The 13713-nt window shown below is 50.5% G+C and overlaps 1 protein-coding gene across 1 annotated transcript; it reads right to left on the bottom strand.

Annotated features, from left to right (window-relative positions):
* Positions 1 to 182: 182 nt before the first annotated feature.
* pole (polymerase (DNA directed), epsilon) lies at positions 183 to 13512 on the bottom strand. Its single transcript, XM_030105669.1, has 48 exons — positions 13375 to 13512; positions 13125 to 13260; positions 12968 to 13048; positions 12838 to 12882; positions 12659 to 12751; positions 12362 to 12516; positions 12130 to 12274; positions 11960 to 12040; positions 11746 to 11853; positions 11563 to 11673; positions 11386 to 11471; positions 11181 to 11300; positions 10955 to 11087; positions 10766 to 10879; positions 10464 to 10676; positions 10267 to 10374; positions 10063 to 10191; positions 9870 to 9972; positions 9641 to 9787; positions 9403 to 9548; positions 9146 to 9294; positions 8980 to 9072; positions 8596 to 8898; positions 8322 to 8517; positions 8015 to 8229; positions 7099 to 7201; positions 6937 to 7017; positions 6729 to 6851; positions 6448 to 6657; positions 6141 to 6353; positions 5918 to 6061; positions 5687 to 5827; positions 5430 to 5583; positions 5160 to 5266; positions 4886 to 5062; positions 4577 to 4800; positions 4283 to 4503; positions 4001 to 4205; positions 3728 to 3901; positions 3477 to 3602; positions 2927 to 3059; positions 2644 to 2842; positions 2424 to 2555; positions 2117 to 2310; positions 1843 to 2043; positions 1623 to 1748; positions 657 to 746; positions 183 to 570 (listed from the first exon to the last, which is right to left on the bottom strand). The coding sequence occupies exons 1-48, from the start codon at positions 13431 to 13433 to the stop codon at positions 442 to 444; spliced, it is 6876 nt and encodes a 2291-aa protein (XP_029961529.1). The 5' UTR covers positions 13434 to 13512; the 3' UTR covers positions 183 to 441.
* Between the last annotated feature and the right edge of the window lie 201 nt (positions 13513 to 13713).

The raw sequence follows: 13713 nt of genomic DNA on the forward strand, positions 1-13713 counted from the left end.
AAGGACAGAGATCAAATCCTGACTTCCCCAGCAGTTTGCAAACTGCCGCCAGACCGCGGAGTGGAACTCCAGACGAGTCAGTGAGGCTGAGGATGAACCACAAACAGCCACATTAGGAGCCGAGAGAGGAGGAAACAGACAATTTCACTGCAGATTAATGAAGATCTTCAGCGTGTGAGACATCCAGGATCCCAATGCTTCCTTTTTTCAGTGAACTTGAATTGTAAACAAACAGTCTCAGAGTTCAAACACACACGATTTTATTAACAATGAAATTCATACATAACCTTAACTTGGAACATTAAAAATGATCTACAACGCACACGTTTCACTGCCTCTGTGTCACGATAATGTACATAAATCACACAGGAACAGATCTTTCCGGCTCCTACGAGGTCCACACTCGGCTCAGGAGGATCCGGAGAGGCCCTGAAGCCGCCGTCACACGATGGAGGGGTTGTGTCTGATCTGAGGGCTCATGGCCAGCAGCCAGTCGATGGTCTCCCGCAGAAAGCTCATGTTGTAGTGGGACGCTATGTTGCTGAACACCGCCACCTGCTCCGAGAAGCTCTTCGGGCGAGAGCAGACAGAGACAGAGTCAGCGATACAATCACAAAGCGGCCGCATCCGATTTTAATGAGTCTGAGGGGAAGAACCTTGACTGAGAAGGTGAGGTCAAAGTCTCCGGCGCAGCGGCAGTAGACGGGCATGTTGGCTTCCTTCACTCCCTTACATTTGGTGCACAGCTGATGGAAGAGAGGAGTGAAATGATGACCATGTTTAGGATCGCACGAAACGTTAATAAAACAGTGTTTCACTTGTACAAACTCAGTAATCAATCACTGTTATCAAATTATTCAACAGTCACTCTTTTAAAATTTGACAAACGATGTTCAATTTTGGGCAACATAAAACACACCATGACTAAAAACAAAAGCTCTAGGATTCCTACAGACATATAACCTGACATCTTACTAGCTTTAGGGAGGAACAATCAATTTATGATTCTGTCAATTCTCTAATTCTCTAATTCTGTCCCACAGGATCATCGGTTTATTAAATATGCTCCTAATCTGGTCTGTTGCGTCAGGCTATACAGACTGATTGCTCATCTACTGGTTGAGCATCGATCGTGAGGTTGCATCGCGTTTCAGCTCTGATTAGACTCAGGAGACCTTGACTCGACTCCTCCTGCACCGACCGCGGTGGTCGTAGCACGTTTGATTAAAAAGCTGAAGGCTGATCCCCCAGATGAACCCGTTTCCTGGCGGATGCTGGTTTGCTAAGTGGATCTGGGACTGTGGAGGCTCGGCTTCAGGTGTCGTGAGGCACAGCTGTGTTTGTGGTTTACTGATGGCTTCCTCCATCACTGCGATCTCCCTCGGGTTGATCAATTATCTCCACGGGACAAAGCAGACTGATATGTGAGCAAACATTAGGCGCACGAATGAACGTTTGATTCTTTGGAAAAGCCACAGATGATGCATCAACGCGATGTTTGCTCATATTCCACATATTCTTTTCTTTTAGTTTGTACAGGTCGTTATTGCCTGCTGTTTTTTAAACGTGCTTGACAATTCAACCTGTGTGAGGTTAGTATGCATAAAGACGGTCGTTCTCACCAGGTCCTGCAGTGTGTAGCTCATCAGCTTCTTCTGAAAAGCTTCCACCAGCGCCATCTCGATCAGCTCGGTCTCGTACTGCGCCTGGCAGTTTGAGCAGAACCACTGAGGCAACACCGAGCCGTCCTGCAAGGCAGAGATCGCCGCCCGTCTCACTTACTGCTGCAAAGTGACACTTCAAACTGCTTAAAAGCTGACACTAGGACTGCCGCGCTCTTGCCTGGGCCATCGACGGGTCCTTGCAGAGGTCGAGGTCACGGCAGAAGTTGCAGTGGTGGCAGATGATCTCTGGCAGGATGTAGGAGTTACACGGGTCCTGAAACTGGGCTTCGTCCGAAAACTCCCCGACGTCCACGAGCCGCAGGAGGTCTCGCTTCAGCTTGTTCACCTGATTGACGATGTTGGCGTCCAGCGAGAGAACCTGAGCAAAGACAGCGCCTCAGACAGGACGCCTTCCGACCCTGATCTGCGCTGCCGCCGGCGATCCGGATTACCTGACAGACGTATTTGATGAACTCCAGCGCCGGGTTGTTGAGGGGCAGGTGTGAGCCCGGCAGGACGGGGAACATCTCGGACGTCTGGGTGACGCTCCTGGTGCCCGTCACCTTCTTCTGAATCTTCTGAGTGATGGTGAAGAAGTTCTGCGTCAGCTCGCTGGAGACGTACTCCTGAGAGAAGGAGATCATTCCTGCAGCAGAGAGTTTTAAAGATATGTCACCGATTTGCAAAAACACACTTCTTAAATCTGACATGAGTTTAAGTCAGATGCTGAAAATGAGGAAACTGGAGGCGGCGTCTGACCAGGAAGAGCGCTCAGGTCCCGCACTGCCTGCTGGGAAGCCTGGCTGCCTCCTCGTCTCTTCACCGGTGTGGCTCCAGGCGCGTTCCTCCTCAGCTCCTCTTTCATGCTGTGGTAGACGGCTGCGATGTAGGCTGGCGTGGAAAAAGTGTGTGTGAGTGTATGACAGGGAAAATTGAGGCGTGTGCGTGTGTGTATATACATCTTTTTTTTTTTATATACCTGAGACGATCATGAGGAAGTATTTCTGGCACGACGCCGTCAGAGGAAGATACTGCATGATGTTCCAGTTGCTCTCAATCAGCTCCTCCACTTCATCCGTGTCTCCGTCTCCGTCCTCTTCCTCGACGTTTTCCTCCTCTTCATCCTCGCTGCCGTCCTCCTCTCTCTCCCCTTCTTGCTGTTTCTTCTGCGCGTCTCCCTAGTAAAGAAGCGGAGCCCTGAATTCAGCTGAACCTCATTGAAAGAGGGAACCTGATCATTAAACCAGGTCTCAGGTCTGTACCTCTCCATACAGGACGCTGGCAGGAAGTTTTCCCTTCACGCCGCCGTAGTTGGCGGGATCCATCCACAGCAGGAACTCCCAGCATCGGGAGAAGGAGATGGACAAGGAGTGGAAGATCTCTCTGGAATGAATACTAGAAGAGAGAGAAAAATAAGAAGATATTTTTCAGTTTTTCTAAAAAAAGGGTTTATCAGGAAAAGATCTCAGACGCTGCTTTGCTTCACAGTATTGATGTTCTGTTGATTATTGGTGTGAAGACAGTCCTTCCATTAGTGTAATGGAAGATGCTCCTTCATAAAAATCACTTCCGACAACAGAAGCCGCAAAATCTTCTCTGGCATTTAACAGTTTTAATGGGCTTGAATGTATTTTTGTGCGTTTTCATTCAACCATCAGACTGCTGCAGAGCAACAGAGACAAAGGCTTCCTCTGCTGCTTGTGAATATGAAAACCTGTCCACAAAGACATATTCGGAAAATTGAAGACTGAACAATTCATGACTCAAGAAAAGATACATAAAACAAATACTGTAACGATTCCAAGTGTCCACCTGTTGGTGATGTATTCCACGTAGCCGATGGCGTCGTCGATTCTTCGTTTTTTAGTACACAAGATGATCCGGTTGAAGTTTCCGTACACGACAGTCGAGCCGAGACGCTTGAACTCCGCAACCAACCTGACAGGACGGACGGACGGAGGGAATAATTACTGGACGATTTATTCATTCAATTAGTTTGATTAAAAATAAAATCCCAAAATGTCGAAAATACGACCAAATGTTTAAGGTTTTCAGCGACTCACTGCAGGAAGACCTTCTTCATCATGTTGAGCAGGGTGCGGTGCAGAGCGGGGTCGTACAGCAGCGAGCTCGGCGAGCGCAGCCAGCGGTAGAAGTGCATCACCTGGTTGTCTGCGTACACGTTGTGGTACTGAGTGATCTCCCGCACCCATCCCACCACCATGCTCTTCAGGATCCTGTCCAGGAAACACGGCGCCGCGAAAATCACACATGAATAAACGCTGTTAATGCCAGACTTTCCACGTTCAAATCACAGTCCACGGGGGCTTAATCACCTGAAGGTGTTGGAGCAGAGGGCGGTTTCGTCGTAGCTCGCCACGGCGGTGGCTCCCTGGTTTCCAGACATCATGTCCTCCAGCGACGCCTGCTGGATCACGTCGAAGCTGACGCCCAGGCTGGCCCCGCCCTCCATGTCGTTGACGTGCTGAGACTGGAGGATGGTGTTCACCGCCAGGCTCTGCAGGTCCAGCTCCACACACACTGGAAGAAACGCGTTTCATCGATGCGGAGGAGGACGGGAGACGCCTAACGGGCCGCTGCGGTGACCGCTCGCCTACCGGTGGAGTAGCAGCCCTGAGCGTTGATCTCCACCGAGCCCCGGTCGTCACTCTCCATGACCAGGCGGCTGTCGTCGGCCTCCTTGCCGCCGAGGTCGGGCCTGGCGGTGGGCGAGAGCCACAGCAGGTGGTTGTGTTTCCGCAGGTGGCGTGCCAGGAACAGGTCCGACCCAAAGATGGACACGTCCTGGGGCAGGTTCCCCACCGGCAGGTGGTAATACCTGGAGGCAGAGGGCGAGTCAGTCGCAGATAAATCCAGAAGACGGTACAGACTCGTGTGCTGACAGTCGGTACCGGGCCATGTCGAAGGCCTGCGACAGGCAGCTGTCCAGGTTGAGGTAGTGGCGGATCATCCGCCGGGCCCCGAGGCGCTGCCAGTCCAGCACGTTGTAGCTGATCTCGTCCACCACGTGCACGGGGACGACCGGGAACTCCTCCAGCACCGGCATCCCCGCGGCCAGCCGCCGCAGCTCCCAGTTGGACTGCACCGCGATGAGCGTGGGCCCCCGACGCTCCTCCTGCCAGACGGAGCCGACGCTTCAGTGCTTATCGTCATCGACAAACCGTGAGCACTGAACACGTTAAGAACTGAGAGAGTTCCACCTTGTAGCTCAGCAGGATGCGCTGCAGAGCGCGAGCGATGGCCTTCATGTCGTTTTCAGCGCGGACCTCGAAGACGTGTTTCTCCGGAGGCAGGAGCTCCTCCGTGGTCTTCTCCAGCAAAGCGGTGCGTTCAGCCGTGTAGAGGTTACTCAGGTTCGGCATCTGGTTACTTCGAACCTAGAAAAACAAAACAAGACCACAATATTAAGCTCTGTTCTCGAGCTGGAGAGCGATATATAATACTGGGATAAACCCAGAGGTGAATAATTCTCACTGTGTCCAGAATGAAGATGCTGGCTTTACGCTGAGACGGGATGAACAGGCCGAACAGGGCTTTGTGGCCTTGGCTGTGATGATACAAATACATGTGGCGCACACTCCCTGAAAACAAACAAACAAATAAGACTTTCATGTCTTATATTTGATATTTTACTTTCAGCATGTTAACCCAGACAAAATCTGAATTCTCTGCGGTCAGAACTCCCAACTATATTTGAGGGGAAAACAGTGATTTATCAGTATGAGCAGCTTTAATTTGCCTCACCGGGCTCCAGGTAGCTGAACTGAGCCAGAGACCTCATCTCCAAATGCTCCAGGTCGAAGGTGTCGGCCTCCCTGCCGGCCAGATCCCTCACCACGTGTTTATTGACCATACACACACATCCCAGCTGCACCAGCGCGCGGAACAGTAGAGGCACCTGACAGGGAGAGAAGAACTTGCTTAAAAATCAGGATTTCCCTATACTTTGCACACGTATCCAAAAGGTTAGAATAGTTTTTATTTTTTCAATATCTAAACACCTGTGTTTCGTAGACGCCCTCGATGTCCGGCGCAGAGAGGTCGGCGTTGATCTCGTTGATGTGCTCCTGGTACATGTCCTCTGGCACGGTGTACTCGTACAGGTAGTACACCATGTTGGAGCGAGGCAGCAAGCGGTTCACCTGCAAACGCACAACATCCAGTCTGTTCAGCCGAGACGTCGCTGCAGCTCGCGGACGTGCGGAGAGACGGGGGATTTTAAGGTCTCGTGCCTTCTTGTACGTGGCTCCCTCCTCCTGCTTCGGGACCTTCTGGTTGACGTAGAAGACTCGCGGGATGTGGAGCTTCATGCAGTGGAGGTCACTTCCAATCACAGCCCACAGCTTGTACAGACCAGGATGGCTCGTCTCTGCAATCTGAAGGGAAACGGTGAGTGAGACATGTTTTAAAATGTTTCCCACTTGGGACTGGATGGAGGTCTGACTTTTCCCCGACCTGCACTATCTGCCAGGGCATGTCCAGGATGCTGCGCGCCGTCCTGCGGAGGAAGCTCCCCAGGCCGGTGGCGGGGCCGTCCCTGATCACCCCTCCGCCAACAGGCTGCGCTTCGCCGTCCAGCATCCTCCTCCTCTTCCTCCTCTCCTTCCTCTGCCGCAGCTGCAGCTCCCACTTCTTCTTGTGGTAACGGAGCCACACCAGACGCTCCTCCTGCGCGCGGACGCACACGTCAATGACTTGAAACCGTCACCTCCTGACAAACCGTCCACTGCGTTACAATATTCACATAAGGTTGGTTTCCTACCCGGGTCTTGCCCGTGGGCGGCGGCGGCCCCAGGATCTCCCTCCAGGACTGCGTGAGCTCCACGTCCTGAGACTCCGGCTGGCTGTCGTCTCCGTGCGCGGCTCGCTTCCGCTTGGTGCTGATGAGGATGGCCGGCTGCAGGGGCTTCGCCGGCACGCCGAAGTCCTCGATGTCCGCGGCCTGTCCCGCCCCCAGAGGCTGGTGGGCCACCTGAGAGGGCCGGGGGTCGATGAGAGCCGGACAGCCGGAGGCGCCGAGGACGCTGGGAGGGCTGAACCTACCTGTCTCTTCCCCTCGCTGGTGAACAGCTCACTGATCTTCTTCTGCTTGTAGATGTCGTTCTTCTCCAGGAGCTTCTTGTGGAGCCAGTCAGGGTGTCTCACTCTGGGAACCGGATTCTTCACCTGATCATCAACAGACACTTATATTACAATTTTTGTCCGGCATAGGTTTCTATAAATATTTATTAAGATTTTAGAGTTTTATCACCTGTTGCAGAGCTGCTGGGATGGTGATGATTTTCTGGATCGCACTGCCCAGCCTCTCGATGTAATAGCTCCAATCAAGGATCTGAATAAGAAAACAAATCACAGAAATCATTACTTCAGACAGTAAACGAGTGTTTCTCTACTTGTCGATCTAAGGACTCACGGAGCGGATGTCCAAGTCGTGCAGACTCGGCATCTTCAGCCATTTACGGAGGAAATGCTTCTTCACGCTGGGCTCCGCCTGGAAGATGGCGAGAGGAATGGCCCTGATGGAGAGCAACACAAACCAGTCAGCGCCTGGACTTCCACCTCTGCAAATAGCACCGAGCGCTGATCCTCCATCAGGCACCGGAAAGCAGCTTTAACATCAATTTATACGGAGCTGCCAACAATCTCACCGACGATAGAGATGAGCTTTAGAAAACGTGTCTTGAACCTCAACAACGGACTTTGCCAATAAATATATACACATTACAAAGCTTGTGTTTACTGGCATCAAAGGTCATGAATCTCATCCTGATCCACAGATTCCCATCAGCAGATGGAAGTCAAAAACACAGCATGATAAAAAAAAAAAAAGACGCCCTCTGTCACTTAATACTGGATTTATCAGTCTGATCGCTGCTCTACGGGGTTGAACGACATTGTAGTAAACATGACATGGCACTTTCAAAACAAAAACTGACTTTTAAAAGTCCTAAAATTGCAGATCCAAAATCATCAGTAAGCACATAAATAAGTTTTTTGTTCATCTCTGAAGAGAGCCGACATGAACAGGCTCTTTATATCCAAATTCAAGGCACGATGACTCTTTATTCAACATTTCTTGGAAGGCTTTAGCTCCTCAAAGGTGTTTTGTTCTGCAGAAAAGTTCAAGCGATTAATGTCCGTGAACGCACCGTGAGCAGCTTCCTTTCGCATTAGATTCTTAGTATCTTTGCAGCACAGATAAATACCTCATTACGGGTGTTTTTTTTCTTTAGTTACACTAAATTCTGCAGCAAAACTTTCACAACAGACAACAGTGTCATGTGCTGCACTCAATACAATAAACTGTGCATGTTTGACTGTCGCCTGACCTTTCTGTGACAGGCGACCCTTCAGGTTTTCGGGAGATGACGTAGCGGCAGCTCAGACCGGCGTCTTTCACCATCTGGTCTCCCAGGAACTCGGCCAGCCTCTTGGCCGTGCTGATGGAGGTGGACTTCTGCTCTCCGTAGTCCTCCAGCTTTCTGGACATGGAACGATTCTCTGAGATGAGGTCGAACAGCTCTGCGTCTGGCATGTTGGCGGCCTGCGGAAACAGAGGAAAACGGCGTTTTCTCTCCATCAGTGAAGTTATAAAAAGCGACGCTGAAACCTGATCTTAAAAGCTGTTTCGTTCACCTTGCTGTAAAGCACGTCCAGCCAGTAGTCGGCCACTTTGGCGACCGAGGCGTAGACCTCCTCCAGAGTGGTTCCTTTGAGGAAGGCCTCAAACACGGACGACTGGAAAATCTTGATCAGCTGCAGCTCGCCTCGCCTCTTCACTTCAAAACCCTTCAGCTCAGCCAGAGAGCCATCCTCATTAAACACGGCGTACCTGAGGAACACAGCAAACCTCAACACCAACATTCCGCACAAACACTAAATCTAACCGCAGAGAAGCGGCGACGGGAACCTTTTCTTCAGCTTCTTTCCTTCCTCTTTGGAGGCGGGCAGGATCATGGCCAGGTACGGCCCGTCCACCTCAAAGAAGATGCTGTTCTCCGCCCGGATGTCGTAGCTGAGGGCGGCGGGGTCGACCAGCTCGTGGTACTGGTCGTTGGTGAAGCCCTCCTTCACCAGGATGTTGAGCATGGCCCCCGGGTAGGAGATGGTCACTTTGGGCTTCTTCTCGTTGCTCGTCTTCACCACAAAGTTCTCGGGGAAGGTGTTGGGGAGGACGCACCAGATGCCGTCGGTGTCCAGCTCCAGAGGCCTCCTGAGTCACGGAGGGGCGATGATCAGACGAGGTTTGAAACAAAACAAAAAACAATTACGAATATATATCCAAATCCCTCACCCGATCTGCTCGATGAGCTCTCTGGCCTGAGTGATGATGTTGGCTCCGGTGAAACACACGATCCCCGCCATCTCCATGGAGTACCAGCGAGCCCTGCAGGACAGACGCCGGCGGCGTCGGTGAAAAAACTTCAGGGCTCAAGTGACTGTGGAATCAAACCTCTTACCCTTTCCTCATGACGTAGCCGTAAAAGGAGTTCAGAATGCATTTGTGGGCGAGCTGCAGAGAGTCGTAAAGGATTTCCATGTTTTTGCAGCGCTTCGCCTCCGCGGCGTCTCCGCTGTCCTGAGCCGACGACAGCTTCTTCTTCCACACCTTGAGAGGAAGGAGCACAGATATCTGACTGTCTGGGGCAGATGAAGAGGAATGATGAACACCGTGGGATTATAAATTAATATGCAGACTGGAACCAGGAAGACGTACTTTGTGGAGGCCTTTGAATTCATACCGCCGGTCCCTGAACGCCCGCACGGTGTCGACGTAGAAGGAGTTTTCTCTCTGGCAGATGGTGGTAACGCGCTCCTCCAGCCGCGTGACGTGAGTCTTCTTATAGGCCTTCTTACAATAATCTGAGAAATCCAGAACACAAGTCCAACAACGAATATTAAATATTATTGTTTCAATTTTTTTCTTCCTCAAAAAAAACAAAAAAAAAACACACCCGCCAGGCGCTTCTTCTCGTGTTTGGCCTGCTCCTCCCTGTTCAGGGTGTGAAAGGCTCGCGGCGGGCCGTTGGGGAAGAACGGAGGGAACTTCTCAGACTCCAGCTGCTGCTGGATGCGGTGAAACTCGCTGCGGCTGGCCGGCACTGCGAGCACATCGGGAAACGCTGAGCAACGGGAAAACCATGCTTCGTCACGTCTGGTAAAAAAAAAAAAAAGACGACTCACTGATCTCGCCTCTCCACTGCCACGCCATCCTCCGCTGGCAGGTGGCGCCGGGCTTGTTGAAGTCACAGGCAGCGCAGGTGGCTTCATCCACCATCGCAGAAGGCTGGAATTAGAGGAGGAGAAGTAATGACGCATTCACGGTTTACACATCTAGATAAGCAAATAAGACAAGTCTTCATTTGAATTCTTTTACCTGAAGCCGATTAGTCAGAATGATGTTTGGATACATTGCTCCGACGTCCAGATGGTAAATAAGAGGACATTCGATCCTGTTTGGAACTTCTTTCAGAGACGTCAGCTTCTGCTTGATTTCATCGCACACCTGAGAAAAACGCCAGAGGGATTTAAAAACTTCACACTGAGCGACAAAACAGGAAGGCAGGGACGGTCCAGATACCTCGTTGAAGTTGGTGACTTGCTCTAAAGGGATTTTCTCCTCTTCCTCGATGGCGTGATGCATCGTTTTCTCCACTCTTTTCATCAGGAAATCAAACGCGGCAGGATTCTGTTCCCAGATTAAAAGTTTAAAAATGTTTAAAACCTGCAGTCACGAGGAGGAATCGACGTTCGGAGTATCCGAGTTTCATTCTTCACCATCTTGAAGCGACAGGGGATGTCGCTGCGGAAGACCCCCGACTCCAGCGCCTCCACGTGGCCGCCCACGTACGTCTCCGAGTCCAGGACGTGGCCGTCGTCCGTCAGCTTGTTGAAGACCTGCTCCTGCTTGTTGGGGAAGACGATGTTGGCGTGGAAGGCCTGCACCATGAGCAAGGCTTCGCACAGCGTCCCGGAGCCTTTACGCAGCACCTGGTCGCAGCCGGACGGAGAGAACAGAGCAAAACCGTCAACATAACGTCAGCTCCTGCTTTACGATTCAATGAAGGTCCCAGACAAACCTCATCGGGCTCCATGGGGATGATGGTGCACAGGGCAAAGATGAAGGGGTGAACGTACTTCATGTACAGGTAATACGTGGCCACGGCGTCGGACACGGAGTAGGTGGCTAAAGTCTGGCAGAAAGATCAAGAAAAAGAATTAACAGAAGTCCTGCTTCAAATTAAAGCCTTGGTTTCCTGCGTGCGGACCTGCGGCTCTTCGGTGGCCATGCGGCACATCTCCTCCGGGTCCAGCTCCACCGGGTCGTAGCCCAGCTTCGCCTTGGCGGCGGCCTTCAGGTTGTGACTTCCCACCGGCAGGTAGCTGTCTCTCTTCACCCACCTGACTCACATCCACAGACCGACGGTAAAAAACTGAAGCTAAACCTGGAAACTATTATCAATAGGCATGAAGCAGCATGAAAAGCGTTCAGACCTCAGGCAGTCCATGTGGATGGCTTGGCTGGACTTGTACTCTCCCTGGCTGTCCTTCTGGAAGCCGATCTCCCTGTGCATGCTCAGGCCGTGGAGGGCCGCCCGAGTCTCAACAAAAGGCCTGGAGAGAATCCGAGGTCGATCAGAGAGACAACGGATGCGACTAAACATCATCAAGTACATTCAACCGAAGGCAAACAACTTACCAATCAAAGAAATCTCCATTGTAGGTTACAAAGATGTTCGGCTTGGTTTCTTGAACGTGATCAAACCACCTCTGGATGAGAGCAGCCTGTGGCGAAGGTCACATATTAACATGTTATTACAGAAAAACCACAAACGAGAGTTTTTTGATTCAGAGAGCAGTTTATGTTCTTACAAACCTCATCGTCCTCATTAAACACGGTGAAAGGTCCTTCATATTCAGGCTTCGGGGTGAACTCAAAATCCTCGATGTTTTCTGACACAATTTCTCTGTTTGTGATAAGGAATCCCTGAAAGAACAGAAAAAATAATGATACATGCAATCTGAAGTGAAACACAACCGTGCGTTAAACAGAACTCACCTGTCCGTCGATCATGTAGGAGATCATCATAATTTGATCCGTCTCTGCGTCTGGGAACTTCAGAGGCAGCTTGGTGGTCTCGATGTCGAAGGCTAAAACCACAGGGTCCTGAAAAACACAGAGAATACATAATCAGCATAAGAAACACTTCTTTAATAATTATGACCGAATGACAGATCTCAGTTTACAACAAGATGAACAAAATCCCTCATACCGGTCGCTCCACTAAATCGTCTCGCCTCACAATCTCTGGTGGGAAGGTACTTCCTCGATATCGAACGTTGTACCAGTGAGCCTAAAAAACACATCAGGAAAAGTTAAAAGCAATAAGTGTGTGAATTCAGGACAATCTGTGCAACACAGACATCAGAAAGCTGGTCTGACCACGTGGATCTTGAGGTCGATGGACAGGCGGACGTGGTAAGGCACGTCATACTCCCTCATGTCCACGATGTTGTCCAGCTGATCTGAAATGCTCTTTAATGTCCCGTCCTCTTCTTCTGTGGTCACGTGGCCGCCTGATAAGGCACTGAGGAAGGTTTTCAGAGATATTTAGAATAGAGTTTTCAGTGTAACAGTTTCCAGAAGCTTAGCAGCACAGAGAGTTTGATCACACCTCGATAACATGGACGTGTAGGCGTCATTGGACTGCTCTCGCTCTCTGTTCTTGCGTACGGCAGGAGAAATCTCTCGCTTGACCTTCATGAGGTCGTCCACAGTGTTGAACGACAGCTTGATGTAGCTTCGCTTCAGTCCAACGAGATGGTTCGCCTGACGGCAGAGAGCAAGCCAGCAGAGTCCGTCAGTGTTCAGAGGATCACATCGACTTCAAGAGGAAGAAATATCTCATCTCTGATAACACGACTTTGTACTCTGAAATTAATTGGTCAGTATTCTCTTCAACAACACTAACCAGGTCCAGGTCCTCTTTCAGTATAATTTCAAGCTTTGCCACTTTTCCTTGGAACTTCTTGGACAAGTAAGAGATGACTTCTCTCTCACAGTTCTGAGGAAAGAAAAAAAAATACATCGTCTAAACATTCCAAAACTGTAAAACATTTTATAAGAACCAAACTACAGTCACTGACTTACCTTTTTAGTAGCGATGTAAAAATAAGGCTTGTAGGGGAGAGCCACCTGCAGACAGAGTACCAGGATCATGACACCTAATTATACAAGCACATAACTCAAATGGTGCCAGTGGACTGATTGTCCAACACACCTTGAACCTGCTTCCGTCCTCCTGTATGAAATAATAATCCACAGCGCTGATCATCCGCTTGTCTTCATCCAGGATCTCCGTCTAGAAACATCCAAGCAGCGCGTTAAAGCTCGTGTTTAGACTCTTCGCTGGACTTCTGCACAGTGGAGAAACTTACAGGATGCATGTTGATCAGCCAGCCCGTCTTCTCCCCCGGATCCTTCATCCGGTCGAATCCGAAGCGCGAGTCCATCTCGTCGGTGAACTGACTGCGCTCCAGCCGCTTGAGAGCCGACATGGAGGATCCATCGTCCCTTCACCAGAGACAAACACCGGACACATTTACCTCTAATCCCACCACAAATCCAACACACATCGTCAAACAGTAAAGGTTTCCCTGTTCTACAAATCAATGGAATCAAACCCACTGGTTGTCTTGATCTCCTCCTCGGTCCGCTCGGAACCGTCCGCTGTTCTGCAGAACCATCTTTTACCCGCGAGACCGGAAAATTCAATCAAACACTCCTCGAGCTCAAACAAATCCGCTCACAAAGTTTCATCTGAAGCTCATTTAGCGTTATTTCAACCGCGAAGCCTCTCTGTCACACTCACGGACTTCTGTTATTTTCCTACTTTGGCGCGCTCCTGCGGTTCCCGCGAGAACCACGCGGAGTGCGGAAATGTCAAAGATAGCTTATTGAAGAAGATGAATCACTCCAAAAAAGAAATTGAGTTTACAGGATGTGCGCGTGTCCTTGTATAACCTC

The sequence above is a fragment of the Salarias fasciatus genome, chromosome 12, assembly GCF_902148845.1.
Source record: "Salarias fasciatus chromosome 12, fSalaFa1.1, whole genome shotgun sequence".
Lineage (NCBI taxonomy): Eukaryota > Metazoa > Chordata > Actinopteri > Blenniiformes > Blenniidae > Salarias > Salarias fasciatus.